Source organism: Salmo salar, chromosome ssa14 (assembly GCF_905237065.1).
Source record: "Salmo salar chromosome ssa14, Ssal_v3.1, whole genome shotgun sequence".
NCBI classification, from domain to species: Eukaryota; Metazoa; Chordata; class Actinopteri; order Salmoniformes; family Salmonidae; genus Salmo; species Salmo salar.
Window position 1 is genome coordinate 58,012,962 of NC_059455.1, and position 20,677 is coordinate 58,033,638.

The 20,677-nt window shown below is 42.0% G+C and overlaps 1 protein-coding gene across 1 annotated transcript; it reads right to left on the reverse strand.

The window, feature by feature from the left end:
• Positions 1 to 728: 728 nt before the first annotated feature.
• scamp3 (secretory carrier membrane protein 3) lies at positions 729 to 9,067 on the reverse strand. The gene is made up of 9 exons (XM_014142074.2): positions 8,247 to 9,067; positions 7,404 to 7,484; positions 7,012 to 7,137; positions 5,008 to 5,131; positions 4,709 to 4,837; positions 4,005 to 4,164; positions 3,788 to 3,889; positions 3,471 to 3,588; positions 729 to 1,109 (listed from the first exon to the last, which is right to left on the reverse strand). The coding sequence occupies exons 1-9, from the start codon at positions 8,298 to 8,300 to the stop codon at positions 957 to 959; spliced, it is 1,047 nt and encodes a 348-aa protein (XP_013997549.1). The 5' UTR covers positions 8,301 to 9,067; the 3' UTR covers positions 729 to 956.
• Positions 9,068 to 20,677: the final 11,610 nt, after the last annotated feature.

Here is a 20,677-nt window from a genome sequence, read left to right on the forward strand (position 1 = left end):
CAGCAAGGAAGAAGCCACTGCTCCAAAACCGCCATAAAAAAGAGCCAGACTACAGTTTTCAACTGCACATGGGGACAAAGATCGTACTTTTTGGAGAAATGTCCTCTGGTCTGATGAAACAAAAATAGAACTGTTTGACCATAATGACCATCGTTATGTTTGGAGGAAAAAGGGGGATGCTTGCAAGCCGAAGAACACCATCCCAATCGTGAAACACGGGGGTGGCAGCATCATGTTGTGGGTGTGCTTTGCTGCAGGAGGGACTAGTGCACTTCACAAAATAGATGGCATCATGAGGCAGGAAAATTATGTGGATATATTGAAGCAACATCTCAAGACATCAGTCAGGAAGTTAAAGCTTGGTCGCAAATGGGTCTTCCAAATGGACAATGACCCCAAGCATACTTCCAAAGTTGTGGCAAAATGGCTTAAGGACAAAGTCAAGGTATTGGAGTGGCCATTACAAAGCTCTGACCTCAATCCTATAGAACATTAGTGGGCAGAACTGAAAAAGCATGTGTGAGCAAGGAGGCCTACAAACCTGACTCAGTCACACCAGCTCTGTCAGGAGGAATGGGCCAAAATTCACCCAACTTACTATGGGAAGCTTGTGGAAGGCTACCCGAAACGTTTGACCCAAGTTAAACAATTTAAAGGCTAATGCTACCAAATACTAATTGAGTGTAAGTAAACTTCTGACCCACTTGGAATGTGAGGAAAGAAATAAAATCTGAACTAAATCATTCTCTCTACTATAATTCTGACATTTCACATTCTTAAAATAAAGTGGTTATCCTGTCTGACCTAAGACAGGGAATTTTTACTAGGATTAAATGTCAGGAATTGTGAAACTAAGTTTAAATGTATTTGGCTAAGGTGTATGTAAACTTCCGACTTCAACTGTACCTACCCCTCTCTCCCTACCAGCTCCCTTGCCCTACTTGCCTGCCTTCGCTCTATCGAGCCACCCCAGTAAAAGCCCCCTGGGCAGCAGAAGCAGTGGCGTTGGCAGCTGCCTGGCGTACAGCCTGATTAGACATCACTCCAGTGGCAAACTCAGCCTGAGCCTTCACGAAGCTGGCACCGGTCTGCCTGTACAGAGAGTGGACCTGGAGGGGAGAGGAAGACAGGCTTTGATACATAATACATAAGGGCAATTCCACGGTAACAGAGTGATGCTGAGACTCAAGTTTTTCACTTTAAAATGTACAGTTGAAGTCGGAAGTTTACGTACAGATTAGCCAAGTACATTTAACCTCAGTTTTTCACAATTCCTGACATTTAATCCTAGTAAAAATTCCCTGTCTTAGGTCAGTCAGGATCACCACTTCATTTAAAGAATGTGAAAATGTCAGAATAATAGTAGAGAGAATGATTTATTTCAGCTTTTATTTCTTTCATCACATTCCCAATGGGTCAGAAGTTTATATACACTCTATTACTATTTTGTAGCATTGCCTTGTTTAACTTTGGTCAAATGTTTCGGGTAGCCTTCCACAAGCTTCCCACAATAAGTTGGGTGAATTTTGGCCCATTCCTCCTGACAGAGCTGGTGTAACTGAGTCAGTTTTCTAGGCCTCCTTGCTCACACACGCTTTTTCAGTTCTGCCCACAAATTTTCTATGGGATTGAGGTCAGGGCTTTGTGATGGCCACTCCAATACCTTGACTTTGTTGTCCTTAAGCCATTTTGCCACAACTTTGGAAGTATGCTTGGGGTCATTGTCCATTTGGAAGACCCATTTGCGACCAAGCTTTAACTTCCTGACTGATGTCTTGAGATGTTGCTTCAATATATCCACATCATTTTCCTCCCTCATGATACAATCAATTTTGTGAAGTGCACTAGTCCTTCCTGCTGCCACCCCCGTGCTTCACGGTTGGGATGGTGTTCTTCGGCTTGCAAGCATCCCCCCTTTTCCTCCAAACATAACGATGGTCATTATGGCCAAACAGTTCTATTTTTGTTTCATCAGAACAGAGGACATTTCTCCAAAAAGTACGATCTTTGTCCCCATGTGCAGTTGAAAACCGTAGTCTGGCACTTTTTATTGCGGTTTTGGAGCAGTGGCTTCTTCCTTGCTGAACGGCCTTTCAGGTTATGTCGATTTAGGACTTGTTTTACTGTGGCTATAGATACTTTAGTGCCTGTTTCCTCCAGCATCTTCACAAGGTCCTTCACTGTTGTTATGGGATTGATTTGCACTTCTCGCACCGAAGTACGTTCATCTCTAGGAGACAGAACGCGTCTCCTTCCTGAGAGCGGTATGACGGCTGCGTGGTCCCATGGTGGTTATACTTGCATACTATTGTTTGTACAGATGAATGTGGTACCTTCAGGCATTTGTAAATTGCTCCCAAGGATGAACCAGACTTCTGGAGGTCTACAATTATTTTTCTGAAGTATTGGCTTATTTCTTTTGATTTTCCCATGATCTCAAGCAAAGAGGCACCGAGTTTGAAGGTAGGCCTTAAAATACATCCACAGGTACACCTCCAATTGACTCAAATGATGTCAATTAGCCTATCAGAAGCTTCTAAAGCCATGACATCATTTTCTGGAATTTTCCAAGCTGTTTAAAGGCACAGTCAACTTAGTGTATGTAAACTTTTGACCCACTGGAATTATGATACAGTAAATTATAAGTGAAATAATCTGTCTGCAAACAATTGTTGGAAAAATTACTTGTGTCATGCACAAAGTAGATGTGATAACCGACTTGCCAAAACTATAGATTGTTAACAAGAAATTTGTGGAGTTGTTGAAAAACGAGTTTTAATAACTCCAACCTAAGTGTATGTAAACTTCCGACTTCAACTGTATGTCAAACCAAAAACAATGACTGCAAAGTTAAACAAACCATACAACTCTATGCACTAGGACTACTTTTTAACAATTTCCACTGAATAGAAACAGTGCAGATGCTAAGTTTCGTAACAAAATGATAGCACAAACCATCATTCTGTTATCAAATGTAGCATCCTCACTTTTTTTTTATTCAGTGGAAATTGTTAAAAAGTAGTCCTAGTGCATAGAGTTGTATGATTTCTTTAACTTTGCAATCATGGTTTTTGTTTGACAATTAAAGTGAAGAAACTGAGTCTCAGTATCTCTCTAACCATGGAATTGCTCATATCTCAACACCATACTCACTACCAATCTGAAAGCAATACTGTAAATAATACTCTGAAAACTCAAAACAATGACTCTCATTCCTGTGGACGATTCTAAATATGTTAATTGACATACTGGGTCAAGATGAGAAAGATTTGAGAAGCTGAGTGTCTATGTTGTAGTCTTTTTACCCTCATCCTATTCCTTCCTCCCCCATGTTATACTTCATAACAAGCCATTGTCTACCTACTGTAATTACTCCACATTGTCCTGATTTGCCCTAGCATACAATACACTTTAGCCTGGTTAAACCAGGTTAAGTTCCCCTCCCTACTATGACTTCATTTCAGGTTTACCCTCTTGAGCATGACAACCCCGATGGCAGCCTGGGCAGTGAATAGGATGGCATTGAGCATCATGATCACACCAACAGGCACGCTAGTCTTCAGAGCAGCCAGACTCACAATCCAGCCGCTGAGCAGAACCGGGAGGGAAGGAGAGAGAGGGACAGTCACAAAAAGAGACATAGTGGGAGTGTGAAGAAGGACAGGTGTGTGAGGAATGTACTGTATAGGAGATTTAACATTATAAAAAGGTCAAGTAAAACTACGATAGTAATTGTAACAGTCGTAAGATAGTCCTAGACAATGGTTGGCTTGTTTGTGGCACGTACCTGAAACCCCATCCAGGAATGCCAATGGTCATGATGACATAGATAATCACTTGGATGAAAAAAATGAAGAAGAAGGTGAAGAAGTTGAAGGAGCTGTCACTCCTGAAAGGAAAAATGCATTTATAGGTTCACTTAACCTGATATAAACAAAAGGAATCTAAATAGATCTGTTTTGTAATGATAAGCCCCTAAATTCAAATTGTCCAATAGTACGCACCTGAAGGCTTTGTACACAGGCCTGTACCAACAGACGAAGGAGCAGGGGGTGAAGAGGAGGACCCAGAGGATGGCGAGGCCCAGCCCAACACCAACAGAAGTGTCCACACAGAACAGACTCAGGCAGGAAATTAAGTTAAATGCCAGTGTGCAGGCAGTGACTGGGAGAGGGGGAGAGAACGAAGACAAAAGGAAGAACGTAGGATGGGTGAAGTGAGGAGGGAGAGCAAGGGAGTGAGCGAGGGGAATGAATGAGAGCATGAAAAGTGAGGGGGAGAAATTGAGTGAAGAGTAGAAAAAGGGGGAAAGGAGATAATGGAGGTTATAGAGATGCAGAGCAGAGATGGATAGGTATGTAGGCAAAATAAGATGAGAAAGGTAAGGAGGTCAGAACTACAGTTTGGATACTAGAGCACTTTCAAGTTGCATTGGAAGGGAAAAAGATAAATAGATAAAAGGTACACTGACTGCACACAGGTCCACTTTTTGATTAGAATGTATCACTTTTACATTGGTGTAAATTAATTTGAGAAATCTCTAGTTTTTAACAGTGTCATTGACTATTAGGTAACATTCTTAACTGCTAAACATTTTCGTTAATCATTTAATCTGAGCATTACTATCATCATTCTTTCATGAAAGTGTTACTTGTTACAGATGACTTCACCAGACAGGCCGAAGACAGGTACAGACAGGGAAACTCACACATCCAGTAGTAATACATGATAGAGACAGTGCGTTGGAAGCTCTGGCTGATCTCCATGTTGATGTCTTGGTAGAAGCAGGGTCCCACAGGGCAGAAAGTGGGCAGGGGAGGCCAGTTATTCTGACGAGCTGACAGAGAGATGAGGCAGTTAGGAACCAGCATAAGGTAATCCTCCCAACTCCGATCTTCCCTTCATTAACACAACCAGCACCCCCCTCCATCATTTCATATCAGACTTCTGGATTTACTTTTTCCTCTCAAACCAATCTCTATCATCACCACCACCTCACTCTCTTACTGGCTCCAGGGCCAAGGGCGTATGAGTTCAGCTCCCTCTCCCTCCTCTCCAGCTCACGGGCTTTCTTCTCCAGCTCTTCCTGCTTCTTCAGGAGTTCTGCTGTGGTGGCGTTGACCGCTGTCTGCTAAAGAGAGAGAAAAGGACAACGTCAGGCTTTAATGCAGAGCTGAATATAGCTCCATATACAGTGGGGGGAAAAAGTATTTGATCCCCTGCTGATTTTGTATGTTTGCCCACTTACAAAGAAATGATCAGTCTATAATTTTAATAGTAGGTTTATTTGAACGGTGAGAGACAGAATAACAACAACAAAAAATCCAGAAAAACACATGTCAAAAATTTTATAAAATGATTTGCATTTTAATGAGGGAAATAAGTATTTGACCCCTCTGCAAAACATGACTTAGTACTTGGTGGCAAAACCCTTGTTGGCAATCACAGAGGTCAGATGTTTCTTATAGTTAGCCACCAGGTTTGCGCACATCTCAGGAGGGATTTTGTCCCACTCCTCTTTGCAGATCTTCTCCAAGTCATTAAGGTTTCGAGGCTGACGTTTGGCAACTCGAACCTTCAGCTCCCTCCACAGATTTTCTATGGGATTAAGGTCTGGAGACTGGCTAGGCCACTCCATGACCTTAATGTGCTTCTTCTTGAGCCACTCCTTTGTTGCCTTGGCTGTGTGTTTTGGTTCATTGTCATGCTGGAATACCCATCCACGATCCATTTTCAATGCCATGGCTGAGGGAAGGAGGTTCTCACCCAAGATTTGAAGATACATGGCCCCGTCCATCGTCCCTTTGATGCGGTGAAGTTGTCATGTCCCCTTAGCAGAAAAACACCCCCAAAGCATAATGTTTCCACCTCCATGTTTGACGGTGGAGATGGTGTTCTTGGGGTCATAGGCAGCAGTCCTCCTCCTCCAAACACGGCGAGTTGAGTTGATGTCAAAGAGTTCCATTTTGGTCTCATCTGACCACAACACTTTCACCAGTTGTCCTCATTCAGATGTTCATTGGCAAACTTCAGATGGTTATGTATATGTATTCTTGAGCAGGGGGACCTTGCGGGCGCTGCAGAATTTCAGTCCTTCACGGCGTAGTGTGTTACCAATTGTTTTCTTGGTGACTATGGTCCCAGCTGCCTTGAGATCATTGACAAGATCCTCCCGTGTAGTTCTGGGCTGATTCCTCACCGTTCTCATGATCATTGCAACTCCACGAGGTGAGATCTTGCATGGAGCCCCAGGCTAAGGGATATTGACAGTTCTTTTGTGTTTCTTCCATTTGCGAATAATCGCACCAACTGTTGTCACCTTCTCACCAAACTGCTTGGCGTTTGTCTTGTAGCCCATTCCAGCCTTGTGTAGGTCTACAATCTTGTCCCTGACATCCTTGGAGAACTCTTTGGTCTTGTCCATGGTGGAGAGTTTGGAATCTGATTGATTGCTTCTGTGGACGGGTGTCTTTTTTTTTTTACAGGTAACAAGCTGTGGTTAGGAGCACTCCCTTTAAGAGTGTGCTCCTAATCTCAGCTCGTTACCTGTATAAAAGACACCTGGGAGCCAGAAATCTTTCTGATTGAGAGGGGGTCAAATATTTATTTCCCTCATTAAAATGCAAATCAATTCATAACAATTCCGACATGCGTTTTTCTGGATATTTTTGTTGTTATTCTGTCTCTCACTGTTCAAATAAACCTACCATTAAAATTATAGACTGATCCTTTCTTTGTTAGTGGGCAAACGTACAAAATCAGCAGGGGATCAAATACTCTTTCCCCCCACTGTACCTTAGTAGATACAGTAGATTAACTTGATTTAGTAGAAATTAGTCCGATAAGTTCAGGTGCTCCATGTCAAGCTAGTAAATAAACATGGGGAAATTGAATTATCACACAGAGATATGAGTTACTTGTCTATGAGTATTATTTATAGCTGTATAGGGTTTGTTCTATAACCTGCACAGGTGACTCGTGAGAATTGTGTCATACATATGGAACAAGTACCTGGGGGGTGAAGGAGGTGCCATAGTTGCGGGGCTCTGTAGGCGTAGTCCTGCTGGGTGGGGTTGTTGCAGGAACAACAGGTTGGGGGGCGGATGGGGAGGTGGCTGCATAGGCTGGTGGTGGGGGCTAGAGAGTGCATGCCAATAAGAACTCGACCTATATCATTACCAATAACAATTATAATTATCACAAACAAAGAGTGGCTTAGAGCATATCCCCAAAAAATCTGAAAGGAATGGTGCATCCTGGCCTGTTACCATGTCCAATTGCTTGGAATGTAGTGGCATTCCTGCTACTCTGCAGAAGCACATACCATACTGCATTACTATTACTGCATATACTTCATCTCCAAAGCATTCGTATTCTGAAAAACATAACTACACATCTCTTACCCCATTTTTATTGTCAAATGGGTTGTAAAGATCCAGTGTGGCATACTCAGTGTTGCTGCTGTGTTGAGTCACTGCAGGGTCCTGACATAGACAAGATAAACATCACCAACTGAACATCATAAAAGCAATCACTCTCTGGCTACGTCATAGAGATCCTCTTCAATTCCTATTAATATATAATCTTATTCAAATTGCTAATTCTATGGGTTACATCCTGAATGGCACCCTATATGGTTCAGTACTTTAAAAAAATAGTACACTATGTAGGGAATAGGGTCACATTTGGGAAGAAGCCTTGATCACATAAGTATCAATAGGGCAGCTTTCATTCAATGAGCCCTTTGGAACATGTTTTAATGTACTGACTGCTACCAGATAGATTCTTATAATAGCCTGGGTTAGAGCAAGGAGAAAGCAGCATCACATGTCATAAGTAACAGCACGTCTGCTATTACATTAGTGCAACAGGCTTAACATCAAACACCTTTTCCATCAACATTGTAGCTAAATGAATAAAATAACAGTAGCTAAATATTTGCCGTTTGCATTTCATATATATATATATATATATATATATATATATATATATATATATATATATATTTCACCTTTATTTAACCAGGTAGGCCAGTTCTTCCCCTGAACAAGGCAGTTAACCCACTGTTCCTAGGCCATCATTGAAAATAAGAATTTGTTCTTAACTGAATTACCTACTTAAATAAATGTAAAATAAAAATATATTTTTTTAAAAGAACAAGTTCTCATTTACAACTGCGACCTGGCCAAGATAGAGCAAAGCAGTGCGACAAAAACAACAGTTACACATGGGATAAACAATATCACCTGAAATGGGTTGTGGGCGTCGCCTGGTTCCGAAAAACTTGTGTATTTTGACATTTTTTACAGAAATTGTGTATGCCTACTGACACTAGACTAACAGTTAGACTCTGAAATAACTGGAAACAGGTTGTTGGCTATCTAACTAGTTATTTTCTGCTGACTTGGTTAGCTAGCTAGCTAGTAGTAGCAAGCCACAGCCCCTCCCTTGCTTAAAACAAAAAAACTGTTCAGATGTTATGGCTGTATCAGGATTGTCATCGTCTAACTAACCGGTTATTAATAGATTTCAGTTTAAGATGTATTGCCAAATATAACACAACTGTAACCTCGCTAGAAAGCTTACAACATAGCAAGCTCGCTGTCCTGGCTACATAACGTTATCTGTTATCAACCGAAAACGTTGCCGCAATCTGTCAAGATATTGCCGAAAATGTGTATCTATTGATTTAATTGACTTGCCTAGCTATATCCTTGTTTATTAGTTAAACCCGTTTCTCCTTCAGTCGTATTTCTTTTGGCGGATTCACTTTGTTATTGCCTGCAAAAATTGGCCGCTGTACAAGCAAACGTGAACCCGGAAGTAAAGTCATGTGACTGCGGCGACAGAAGAAGCACGTGCGAAGTGAGGGTGTCAGAATGATACCCACCGCATTTTCGAACGCTTTTAAAACACCGTAGCCAAACACGGGAAACAACTTCCATAATTATCATAAATTCATATGCGCTCCACTAGAAGTCCCTGCATTCACATGTTTCTGTTAGCTGATATACAGTGCATTCGGAAAGTATTCAGATCCCTTACAAAAAAAGATTGCCGTATTGAAACTGCAGTAGAAGTGCAGTACCTGCAGTCAACTGTGGGATTTTGGACGCAGTAACTGCAAAGTAACTGCAGATATACTGCAAAATTACAGCAGTAAAAAAACTGTGTTATTTTACACGTATTATTTGCAACATACTGCAGCTATATACTTCACTCTGACTGCAATCTTTTTTTGTAAGTGATCCCTTAAATTTTTCCACATTTTGTTACGTTACAGACTTATTCTAAAATGTATTAAATAAAACAAATCGTCATCAATCTACACACAATACCCCATAATGACAAAGCAAAAACTGTTTTTATGTTATTTTGGCAAATTTATATAAAATACAAAACAGAAATACCTTATTTACATAAGTATTCAGACCCTTTGCTATGAAACTCGAAAATGAGCTCAGGTGCATCCTGTTTCCATTGATCATCCTTGAGATGTTTCTACAACTTGATTGGAGTCCACCTGTACTAAATTCAATATATTGGACACAATTTGGAAGGGCACAAAATCTGTGGATGTCAGAGCAAAAACCTAGCCATAAGGTCGAAGGAATTGTCTGTAGAGCTCAGAGACAGGATTGTATTGAGGCACAGATCTGGGGAAGGGTACCAAAACATTTCTGCAGCATTGAAGGTCCCCAAGAACACAGTGTCCTCCATCATTCTTAAATCGAAGAAGTTAAGAACCACCAAGACTCTTCTTAAAGCTGGCTGCCTGGAGTTCCTCTATGGAGATGGGTGAACCTTCCAGAAAGACAACCATCTCTGCAGCACTCCACCAGTAAGGCCTTTATTGTAGAGTGACCAGACGGAAGCCGCTCGTCAGTAAATGGCACATGACAGCCCACTTGGATTTTGCCAAGATTCTCTGCTCTGTTGAAACCAAGATTTAACTCTTTGGCCTGAATGCCAAGCGTCACATCTGGAGGAAACCTGGCACCATCCCTACGGTGAAGCATGGTGGTGGCAGCATCATGCTGTGGGGATGGTTTTCAGGGGCAGGGACTGGGACTGGGAGACTAGTCAGGATCGAGGGAAAGATGAACGGAGCAAAGCACAGAGAGATCCTTCATGAAAACCTGCTCCAGAGCACTCAGGACCTCAGACTGGAGCGAAAGTTCATCTTCCAACAGGACAACGACCCTAAGCACACAGCCAAGACAATGCAGGAGTGGCTTTGTGACGGTCCTGTGTGGCTCAGTTGGTAGAGCATGGTGTTTGCAATGCCAGGGTTGTGGGTTCGATTCCCACGGGGGACCAGTATGGGGGGGAAATGTATGAAATGTATGCATTCACTACTGTGAGTCCCTCTGGATAAGAGCGTCTGCTAAATGACTAAAATGTAAAAATGTGACCTGAAAATAGCTGTACAGCGACTCTCCCCATCCAACCTGACAGAGCTTGAGAGGAACTGCAGAGAAGAATGGGAGCTATTCCCCAAATACAGGTGTGCCAAGCTGGTAGTGTCATACCCAAGAAGACTCAAGGCTGTAATTGCTGCCAAAGGTCCTTCAACAAAGCACCTTTACTGAGTAAAGGCCATCTGCCTGCGGCTATGGAACCCTGACCTGTTCACCGGACGTGCTTGTTGCACCCTCGACAACTACTATGATTATTATTATTTGACCATGCTGGTCATTTATGAACATTTTAACATTTTGACCATGTTCTGTTATAATATCCACCCTGCACAGCCAGAAGAGGACTGGCCACCCCTCATAGCCTGGTTCCTCTCTAGGTTTCTTCCTAGGTTTTTGGCCTTTGTAGGGAGTTTTTCCTAGGGAGTTTTTCCTAGCCACCGTGCTTCTTTCACATGCATTGCTTGCTGTTTGGGGTTTTAGGCTGGGTTTCTGTACAGCACTTTGAGATATCAGCTGATGTACGAAGGGCTATATAAATACATTTGATTTGATTTGATTTAAAGCATCTGGATATTTTTTAAAGTTATTTTTTTTAATACATTTTCAAACATTTCTAAACCTGTTTTTGTTTTGTCATTATTGGGTATAGTGTGTAGATTGATGAGGGAAACAATAATCGACTTTAGAATAAGGCTGTAACGTAACAAAATGTGGAAAAAGTCAAGGGGTCTGAATGTATCATGACAAAATACACCATATCCCCAAAGATTGTTCTATCTGTAATATTACTGTCTTGCTAACGTGCCTGGTCCTTATATGCTAAACTAACGACAGAAAAAACACGATCGAAATGGTTGCCCAATCAGGCAGACTAGATGCAGTTATTTCGAAATGAGCATGCATTCAAAACTCCAGGCTTTTGAGCGGTTATTCAAACAACGTAGGCTTTTCACTGCAGTTTACAGCCTAGATATTTGTGCTCACTTGAAAACAATAACATTCTTCTTCGTGTTGTGTTTTTGTAGCCTAGGTAGGATAATTGTCTTGTCCCCAAAAAACTGAAACAATATAGTAGCTTTTAGAGCTGTGTACCCAGGGATTGGGAGGGAGCGCACTCAGCGCAGCCTCGGGAGAGCACATATAGGCTACCTATGATTTTGTTATCTGATCAACTTTTTTTTCTTTCACTGCATTATGAAGCCTAACATTGATCTAATGAATTGTGGGCTAATATGCATAAGCTTATAATTTAGGCTATAGGCTACATCTAGAGTCTGTCTGTCTTCATTGTTCTGTTGTACAATTACGCACCTGGCCTCTCCACTGCCACGGCTATTCCAAAAGCTTGTTGGACACTTACTTCAACTTATTTTACTTTAGCCTACTAATAGCCTATTGCAGGAGAGAGGCACTCTTGCTCTTGCTTGCTGAACGTAAAATTGGCTACACCATTAACGGGCGGGGAGATGGAAAGGAGAAGCCCATATTGTCTTATAGTACGCCTATCTTAACACCGGGATACATCCTGACAAAATAGGCCTACACCATATGAGAAGCCTGCTAATGTACCTTTCTGGACCTTCTAAACTGTCATGAATAGATCCAAACTGATCCAAAAGGTTACATAATCAGGCCTAGGCTGTAGGCCTAAGCAGTTATTTCGTCATGAAATAACAAAGGGCCTGTGAACGGTTATTCAAATGAGCCTACATCTAGTGGTGACCCGTCATTCAAGGCTAGCCCAAAAAATGTTGGGTTTGCCTGTTTTGCATGTTATTTTGGCATTAATATGTGTCACATATCAGTTTGCAAACAATGTAACAAAAAATATATCATTGAGTTAATAAAGCCATACAAACATGGTCTTTTTTTGGTTTTCTTCAGTAAGGCAGCTCCAAAATGCAGGTGTTTCAGCCTAGCTCAGTGCTTTCTGTGGTGGTGGGGCAAGCCAGCAGAAAATGCCGTTGTGCCGTGATTGGCTCAGTGTTTTGTCACTCATGGGATACTAGTCACCACCAAGTCCAAGGGTAGAGCTTGAAAATTCTATTCCCTTGGGTGCTGCCATAGAGTTACATTAGAAGTGCCCATCCAAGAACGCTCAAGGTCATTGGCCACAGATCAAATGTCGTCAAATCGTTACATGTACAGTAGCTTTGATTGGACTGATCATGTCAATATCATACTTTCAAAATCTTAGCTAGCAGTCATCATCATGAATCAAGTCGACAATCTACTGGCAAATCCTTTTTAATCCTTGAAGAGAAACTATAGATAAAACGTATCTGTGGTCATCGGCCATTGGACATAAACATTACACACAAGATGGAAATTGCAAATTCAACAATCAGTGACAGTGGCTAACTGCAAGCATTGCAAAGCAATCACTAGCCTGCTATTCAGTGGAGTGGCTGTGTGGTCCCAAATGATAAACATTCAACTTTGGCCATGCTGTCGATGGCCAAAGTTGAATGTTAACTCAGAACTGTGAAAACTTGACTTCATTGAGTTCAAGACAACAGGGAAGTCGGGAATAAACGAGCTCCGATTGGGAAAATACGCTTTGAACGGTCATCCAACTCGGAATTGTAAATCCGGCCTCTTTCTAGAGCTACGACCTGAAGATCAATGACGTGATCATGATTCAAACTTGTTTTTTCCGAGTTCCCAGTTGTTTTGAAAGCACCATAAATCCAGAGAATGCCAGACTTTGATAACAACCTTTGTCCACGAAGGACTGCCACGCCACCTTCCTGTTCAAGTGAGCACAGCACAACAAGGTGAGTCCAAAAATGTATTGTATGCTGCTGCATAAATGATGTAATATGCCAGGGAGATATGTATACTGTAGCTAAGAAAGTAATACTAAGTGTATGTTGTGTAGTAAGATGTTAGTAGCCCATGTGCCTCACCCTAAAAGTTTGGTCTATTTACCCTTCTTAATTACTGTTCTGACTTGGTGGTGCACATTTAGCCTATAACCTGTTTTAGAGAAATGTCATCATCAAATATTGTAAGAGCTTACGTTGTCTGCTTATATACCCCCTTTATTTATCCTACGGTTCTGACTTGGTGTACAGGGAGAACACTGTAAGAATGGTCCATGTTCTCAATTCTGTCGCTGTACATTTCAAAAGTGCTAAACCGTTATATTGACTACGTCCGTCCTAGCTCGCTCATTAGTGTCTTAATCGAAATTACGGATTGCCTCTTATCCGTTCGTTGTACCCTTATGTCAGGGGTGGGCAAACGTTTTGGCTCGAGGACCACATTGGGATTTTGAAATTCAAAGCAGGGCCACATTTTTTGGGGGCCCAATTGTTTGTTAAAATCAATTTGCAGGGGCCTCCCGGGTGGTGAAGCGGTCTAAGGCACTGCATCGCAGTGCTTGAGGCGTCACTACAGACCCAGGTTCGATCCCAGGCTGTGTCACAGCTGGTCGTGACTAGTAGACCCACGAGGCGGCGCACAATTGTCCCAGCGTCGTCCGGGTTATGAGAGGGTTTGGCAGGCCAAAATGTCCTTGTCCCATCTCGCTCTAGAGACTCCTGTGGCAGGCCGGGCGCATGCACGCTGATACGGTCGCCAGGTGTACGGTGTTTCCTCCGACACATTGGTGCGGCTGGCTTCCGGGTTAAGTGGACGTTGTGTCAAGAAGCAGCGCGGCTTGGCTGGGTCGTGTTTCGGAGGAAGCACGGCTTGCGACCTTTGCCTCTCCTGAGTCCGTGCGGGAGTTGCAGCGATGTGACAAGACTGTAACTACCAATTGGATACCACGAAATTGGGGAGAAAAAAGGGTTAAAAAAAATAAACATTATGTATTGCGGGCCGGATTGAAGTGCCCGGCAGGTCGTACTTTGCCCCCCCTTGCCTTATGCATAGTTTGTACATCTCAATTGTCATTAGAAAGCACATTTGTTTTAGCAAGTCAGCCATATCAGCTATTTTTTTTAAAGGCAGTAAATGAGGCTGAATGAACTGTTTTGCTACCAGACAAAGCTCCGCTGATAGCCAGGTGTAGCAGTAAGATGTTGGGACCGCTTTATGTTGGCCCTAACAGTTTATGGCCACCGTTTGTCACCGTTATTGTGCAATTAATGTATTGTTTAGTGTTGTGTAGTAGCTTTGCTGGCATGCATCCCACCTCTTTTTGTTGTTGCCCCACCAATATTTACATGCTAAAACGCCACTGCCTACATCAATGCAGTTTACAGCCTATGGACAGTAGTTGTGTATTTACTTGATAACAATAATAAATTCGTCATTGCACTTTGTTCTTGTAGCCCAGATATAACAAATGTATTGTCTAAAAACGTAGGCCTATGCCCAGTCAATAGTGGAGCTTTGCATGTCCAGGGACCACAGAGGGCAGCCTTGATGAAAGCACTACAGAACTGCCATTTCATAATCTCTTAATGAACATTTCTTGCACTTTGACAGGTACATATTTTGCCTATAGTCCTTATATCCAGCTAATGAATGGCCTAATATCTAACTAATATTTCGATTTTTACTTCGGCTACAAATCACTAGCCTCTCTCTTCCAGCTGTTCCAGTGCACAACAGGCTATGCACGCCTCTCCACAATAGGCCATTCCTCTTCTCATAGAATCCCAGGAAAATCTATAGACCACAAAAGCAATAGGACATTTAGATAATTTTTTATACAATGCCGAATAGCCTATTCGAGATAAGAAGCAGTCTTGCTCTTGCTAATTGCTGAATTTAAAACAGGCCTACAGCATAGAAAATGCATGTCGGTAAAGTTTCAATGTACATTGAAGTACAGTATTACCTGCATTTGTCACTATGACAATGAACACATCCTGAATGGTCTGAACCAGTATCTATCTGTGCGCTGGAGACCTCATGAATGGTCGTGCGTTACCACCTTATTATAATAGGCAGCATGCAATAAGATGCATTAATCAGTTGATTGATAGGTATAGGAATGTAGAACGATACACGATCAACTATAGTGTGGATGCTCACCAACGTGTTATAGTTATGTTGCCTATAGTTTATCATTATCGTTCTTGGCTTGGTGGATGGCCCAGACCTCAACTCTGACACAACACAACTAACGTTAACGTTATCGCAACAGAACTAGCGTTCTAGTAAGTCTAGCTAGCGTTAGCGAACTTGAATGAAATCAATATAAAACTACATTACTTAACTTGTATACTCCATAAATGTACTATTTCAAATAATTTATTCTGGCAAGTTTGCCACCAGCTCGCTGCAGTAGGGAAGTAAAGCGGAAGTCGAATCCATCACTTCCTTTGTTTGGCTATGCCCATAGCAACGTTCGAAAATGAGGTGGCGATAAACCCTGGATTGTGACGCTAACTATTGGCGGTTGAGAGGCTTTGAAGCCATCGGTCGGCCATACAATCAAATACAATTTTATTGGTCACATACACATGGTTAGCAGATGTTAATGCGAGTGTAACGAAATGCTTGTGCTTCTAGTTCCGACAGTGCAATAATATCTAACAAGTAATCTAACAATTCCACAACAACTACCCAATACACACAAATCTATTGGCACTCCCCAGTAGCAGCAGTCCTCCATAGGAATTAATCTACTGTATTTCAATTAAACGTTTGTAGGACAAAATTACATGTATTTAAGTATTTTTGTTGTTGTAGACCAGTAACATTAGTAACCTCTAAGATTGAAACTTTAAGCTAAATGTTTTTATATATGTGTTTTATGTTTTGCTCACATCATATAATTATGCATTAATTAAGGTGTCTGTAATATAATAAATGTGGCAAAAGCGAATGTAGACATTAATAAATGCATTTCTCTAGCTTCCAAAATATGTTTTACAACGGTGGGGGAGTGCCAAGGCAGAGGCACGGTGGTTTCAACACAGCGTCTTCTATTAGTCATCTAGTGTATATATAAATTATTGTCCAAAACCCCTCTTGACTGCTGCAGGTCACATCTATATTTTTAGATTCTGCAATACATTTTATGGTATCCATGCCACTTCATCACGAACATTTTGTTTCCCCTGCTTTTAATTATGCCCAATGTGGCAATTCCATTCAGGACAAATTAAGAAAAAGGCTGACCACCACAGGGTGTCACTGTCGCTCCTTAAATTATTAGGCCAGTTCTTGCCTTGGCCCTGGGGCAAAAGGAAACCACTGTGGATTCACACAGATTCGGTGGTTAAATTGAGCTGGTGGAGCTGGGCTCCTGCACCTTGGGTCAAAGTGGAATAGGAAAGTAGGATAAAAGTACTAACCCTAATCCTAGAAATGTAATCAGTGCTTGACTTGGACTGAAATAGGTGCCGGTGTTGTGACGAAAATCTCCCCTCTGCCAGAATCCCCCCCTTCTAATTTGTTAATTTTGTGGCTCAAGTCAAACACTTTCTGTGGCACACATCAGAGTCAAATACTTTCTATAGAACAAACTTCACGTCAGGATAGGCAACCAAAATGAATGATAAATGTATGTGTGTTATATTAAACATAGCGGAGAGAGTAAAATGTTGGCAAGCAATACATGTTTTTTTCCTTTATTTAACCAGGCAAGTCAGTTAAGAACAAATTCTTATTTACAATGACTGCCTAGGAACAGTGGGTTAACTGCCTTGTACAGGGGCAGAATGACAGATTTTTACCTTGTCAGCTCGGGATTTCGATCAATCAACCTTTCGGTTACAACGATCTAACCACTAGGCTACCTGCCGCCTGAACAACTTCAGAACGACTATGGAATTATTATCCTTACACTTTCAAAAATAGTAGTCGAACAAGACATGGGAGAGATGACGAATTTTGGCTAAGATATTTATTTATAGACTAATACAAAATAAGTTGCGGATTTAAGTACGGGCGACACGGGCAGCGGCCCAGGGCTGCATCTTGTCGGGGGCGACACCGAGCTCCTCTGGGTGCAGGCGCCATACGAATTAGAACCGCCACATACACTTGAAACAAATAGCCAAACCGAAAAATGCAGACAAAAATGCTTTCTGCTAGTAAGATCAGTGAAATGTAGGCTAAACTGACAACGGAGTGAAAAGCAGAAATCTCAACTAGCAAGCAAGTCGCAGCAATGGAGAACGCGAAGGGGGGAGAATTCTGGCAGGGGGGAGATTTTCGGCACAACACCGGTACTCATATTGGGTGCAGGTGTGGTGATATTGCTTAAGACCCTAGAACAAGCCGCTACAAACGCAGATTGCAAAGAACGCCCGGGAAATCACGGAGGCATTTTCTTAATCCGCATGAGCTCAGCCATCCACATAAAGACCTGCGAGTGCAATTATTGAACTAGGGACATTTTCACGCTGTGAGAAATTTGACAGCATGACGTCACAATCACTGAATTCTTTGTATTTTCTTGAGACCAGAACAACATTATGGATTTTACTTGACTAGTGCTTGAAATACGTTGTGTTTCATTGAAAACATTGGCCCGACAGACATGGAAATTACATGGATCTACAGACACAGTGGCTGATTATCTTTTGCCAAATATCTTTATTTGTATTGCTGGCTGCCATGGTTAACACAAACACAGGCCATTGAATGCGACCTGAATGATTCAGAAAAGTTACATGAATACAGCATCACAGCCAGGTCAAACACCCAGGTGTGTGTATGCATATGTGTGTTTGTGCTTGTGTGTGTGGGACCCTGCACCATTGGATAGCCAGATTATCTAGTGTCCACAGCAACTATTTATTATTCTCGACCAGTGCTTGTGGCGCACTGTGGTTTTAGGAATGCACTCACTAATCCCCCTTTTTTTCTCTTTATGTGTCTCCCCTGCCTGAGGCTTTAGGACAGTGGCTGAGGACACCCTGGCCTGACACCTTGATGTACTTGGCCCGACCCAACCTGGCCCCCCAACCTGCTTGTTGCCCCCCCCCACACACACACGCACACACATACACACACACACACTCAGAAACCTGGATTCCTTTACTGACCTTGATGTCTTTATGGAAACTAACTGTTGCTCTTTCCTTATTGAAATGGGGAATAAAAGGATAACTATGCTTTCATTGTGTCAATTGTATGCAATGCAAATTACGCTAAAGACAGCCATTGTGAATTCAGTGTTTATTTTCATTGTTGTCAACAAGACATTACTTTGATGTACCCTTGTCCTGTCTCTAAACATTGTGTATTGAGGATACTTGTGGTGATACATCTATCATCCAAGTTGGTATCAGTAAACTACAACTGCTGCTACTACTACTATTAGGGTCAAGTTCCATTCCATTGAAAAGCAATTCAGAATAATTTAAACCTTGCCTATTATAACCCAAGATCTAAGGCTGTATTCGTTGATATTAGACTGCCCATAACTGTCTTATAAATTTGAGTGGTTACGTTTCTCCAGTATATCCCCCAGTTTATCAAAATGTGGCTGTTGCAATTACAGAATATGGATCTCATGGATGTAATTGTTTTTACTTTTGGTCATTTCCATGTACACTGCATTCGAAAAGTATAAAGACCCCTTGACTTTTTCCACATTTTGTTATGTTACAGCCTTATTCTAAAATGTATTAAATAAAAAAATTGTCCTCTTCAATCTACATAAAATTCCCCATAATGACTAAGCAAAACCAGATTTTTTGAATTTTTTGCAAATTTATTACAAATGGAAACAGAAATACCATATTTACATAAGTATTAAGACCCTTTGCTATGAAACTCGAAATTGAGCTCAGGTGCATCCTATTTCCATTGATCATCCTTGAGATGTTTCTACAACTTGATTGGAGTCCACCTGTGGTAAATTCAATTGATTGGACATGATTTGGAATGGCACACACCTGTCTATATAAGGTCCCACAATTGTGCATATCAGAGCAAAAAACCAAGCTATGAGGTCGAAGGAATCGTCCTTGAGCTCAGAGACAGGATTGCATCGAGGCACAGATCTGGGGAATGGTACGAAAATATTGCTGGAGCATTGAAGGTCCCCAATAACTCTTCCTAGAGCTGGCTGCCCGGCCAAACTCAGGAATCGGGGCATCCAAGAACCCGATGGTCACTCTGACAGAGCTCCAGAGCTCCTCTGTGGAGATGGGAGAACCTTCCAGAAGTACAACCATCTCTGCAGCACTCCACCAAAAAGGCCTTTATTGTGGCCAGACGGAAGCCACTCCTCAGTAAAAGGCACATGATAGCCCGCTTGGAGTTTACCAAAAGGATCATAAAGGACTCTCAGACCATAAGAAACAAGATTTTCTGGTCTGATGAAACTAAGATTGAATTCTTTGGCCTGAATGCCAAGCGTCACATCTGGAGGAAACCTGGCATCATCCCTACGGTGAAGCAAGGTGGTTGCAGCATCATGCTGTGGGGATGTTTTTCAGCGGCAGAGACTGGGAGACTAGTCAGGATCGAGGGAAAGATGAATGGAGCAAAGTACTGAGAGATCCTTGATGAAAACCTACTCCAGAGCACTCAGGACCTCAGACTGGGGCGAAGGTACACATTCCAACAGGACAACAACCCTAAGCACACAGCCAAAACAACGCAGGAGTGGCTTTGTGACAAGTCTCGGAATGTCCTTGAGTGGCCCAGTCAGAGCCCAGACTTGAACTCGATCGAACATCTCTCGAGAGACCTGAAAATAGCTGTGCAGCGACGCTCCCCATCCAACCTGACAGAGCTTGAGAGGACCTGCAGAGAAGAATTGAGAAACTCCCCAAATACAGGTGTGCCAAGCTTGTAGCGTCATACCCAAGAAGACTTGAGGCTGTAATTGCTGCCATAGGTGCATCAACAAAGTACTGAGTAAAGGGTCTGAATACTTACAGTTGAAGTCGGAAGTTTACATACACCTTAGCCAAATACATTTAAACTCAGTTTTTCACAATTCCTGACATTTAATCCTAGTAACAATTCCCTGTTTTAAGTCAGTTAGGATCACCACTTTATTTTAAGAATGTGAAATGCCAGAATATTAGTAGAGAGAACAATTTATTTAAGCTTTTATTTCTTTCATCACATTCCCAGTGGGTCCGAAGTTTACATACGCTCAATTAGTATTTGGTAGCATTGCCTTTAAATTGTTGAACTTGGGTCAAACATTTAGGGTAGCCTTCCACAAGCTTCCCACAATAAGTTGGGTGAATTTTGGCCCATTCCTCTGGACAGAGCTGGTGTAACTGAGTCAGGTTTGTAGGCCTCCTGGCTCGCACACACTTTTTCAGTTCTGCCCACAAATGTTCTATGGGATTGAGGTCAAGTCTTTGTGATGGCCACTCCAA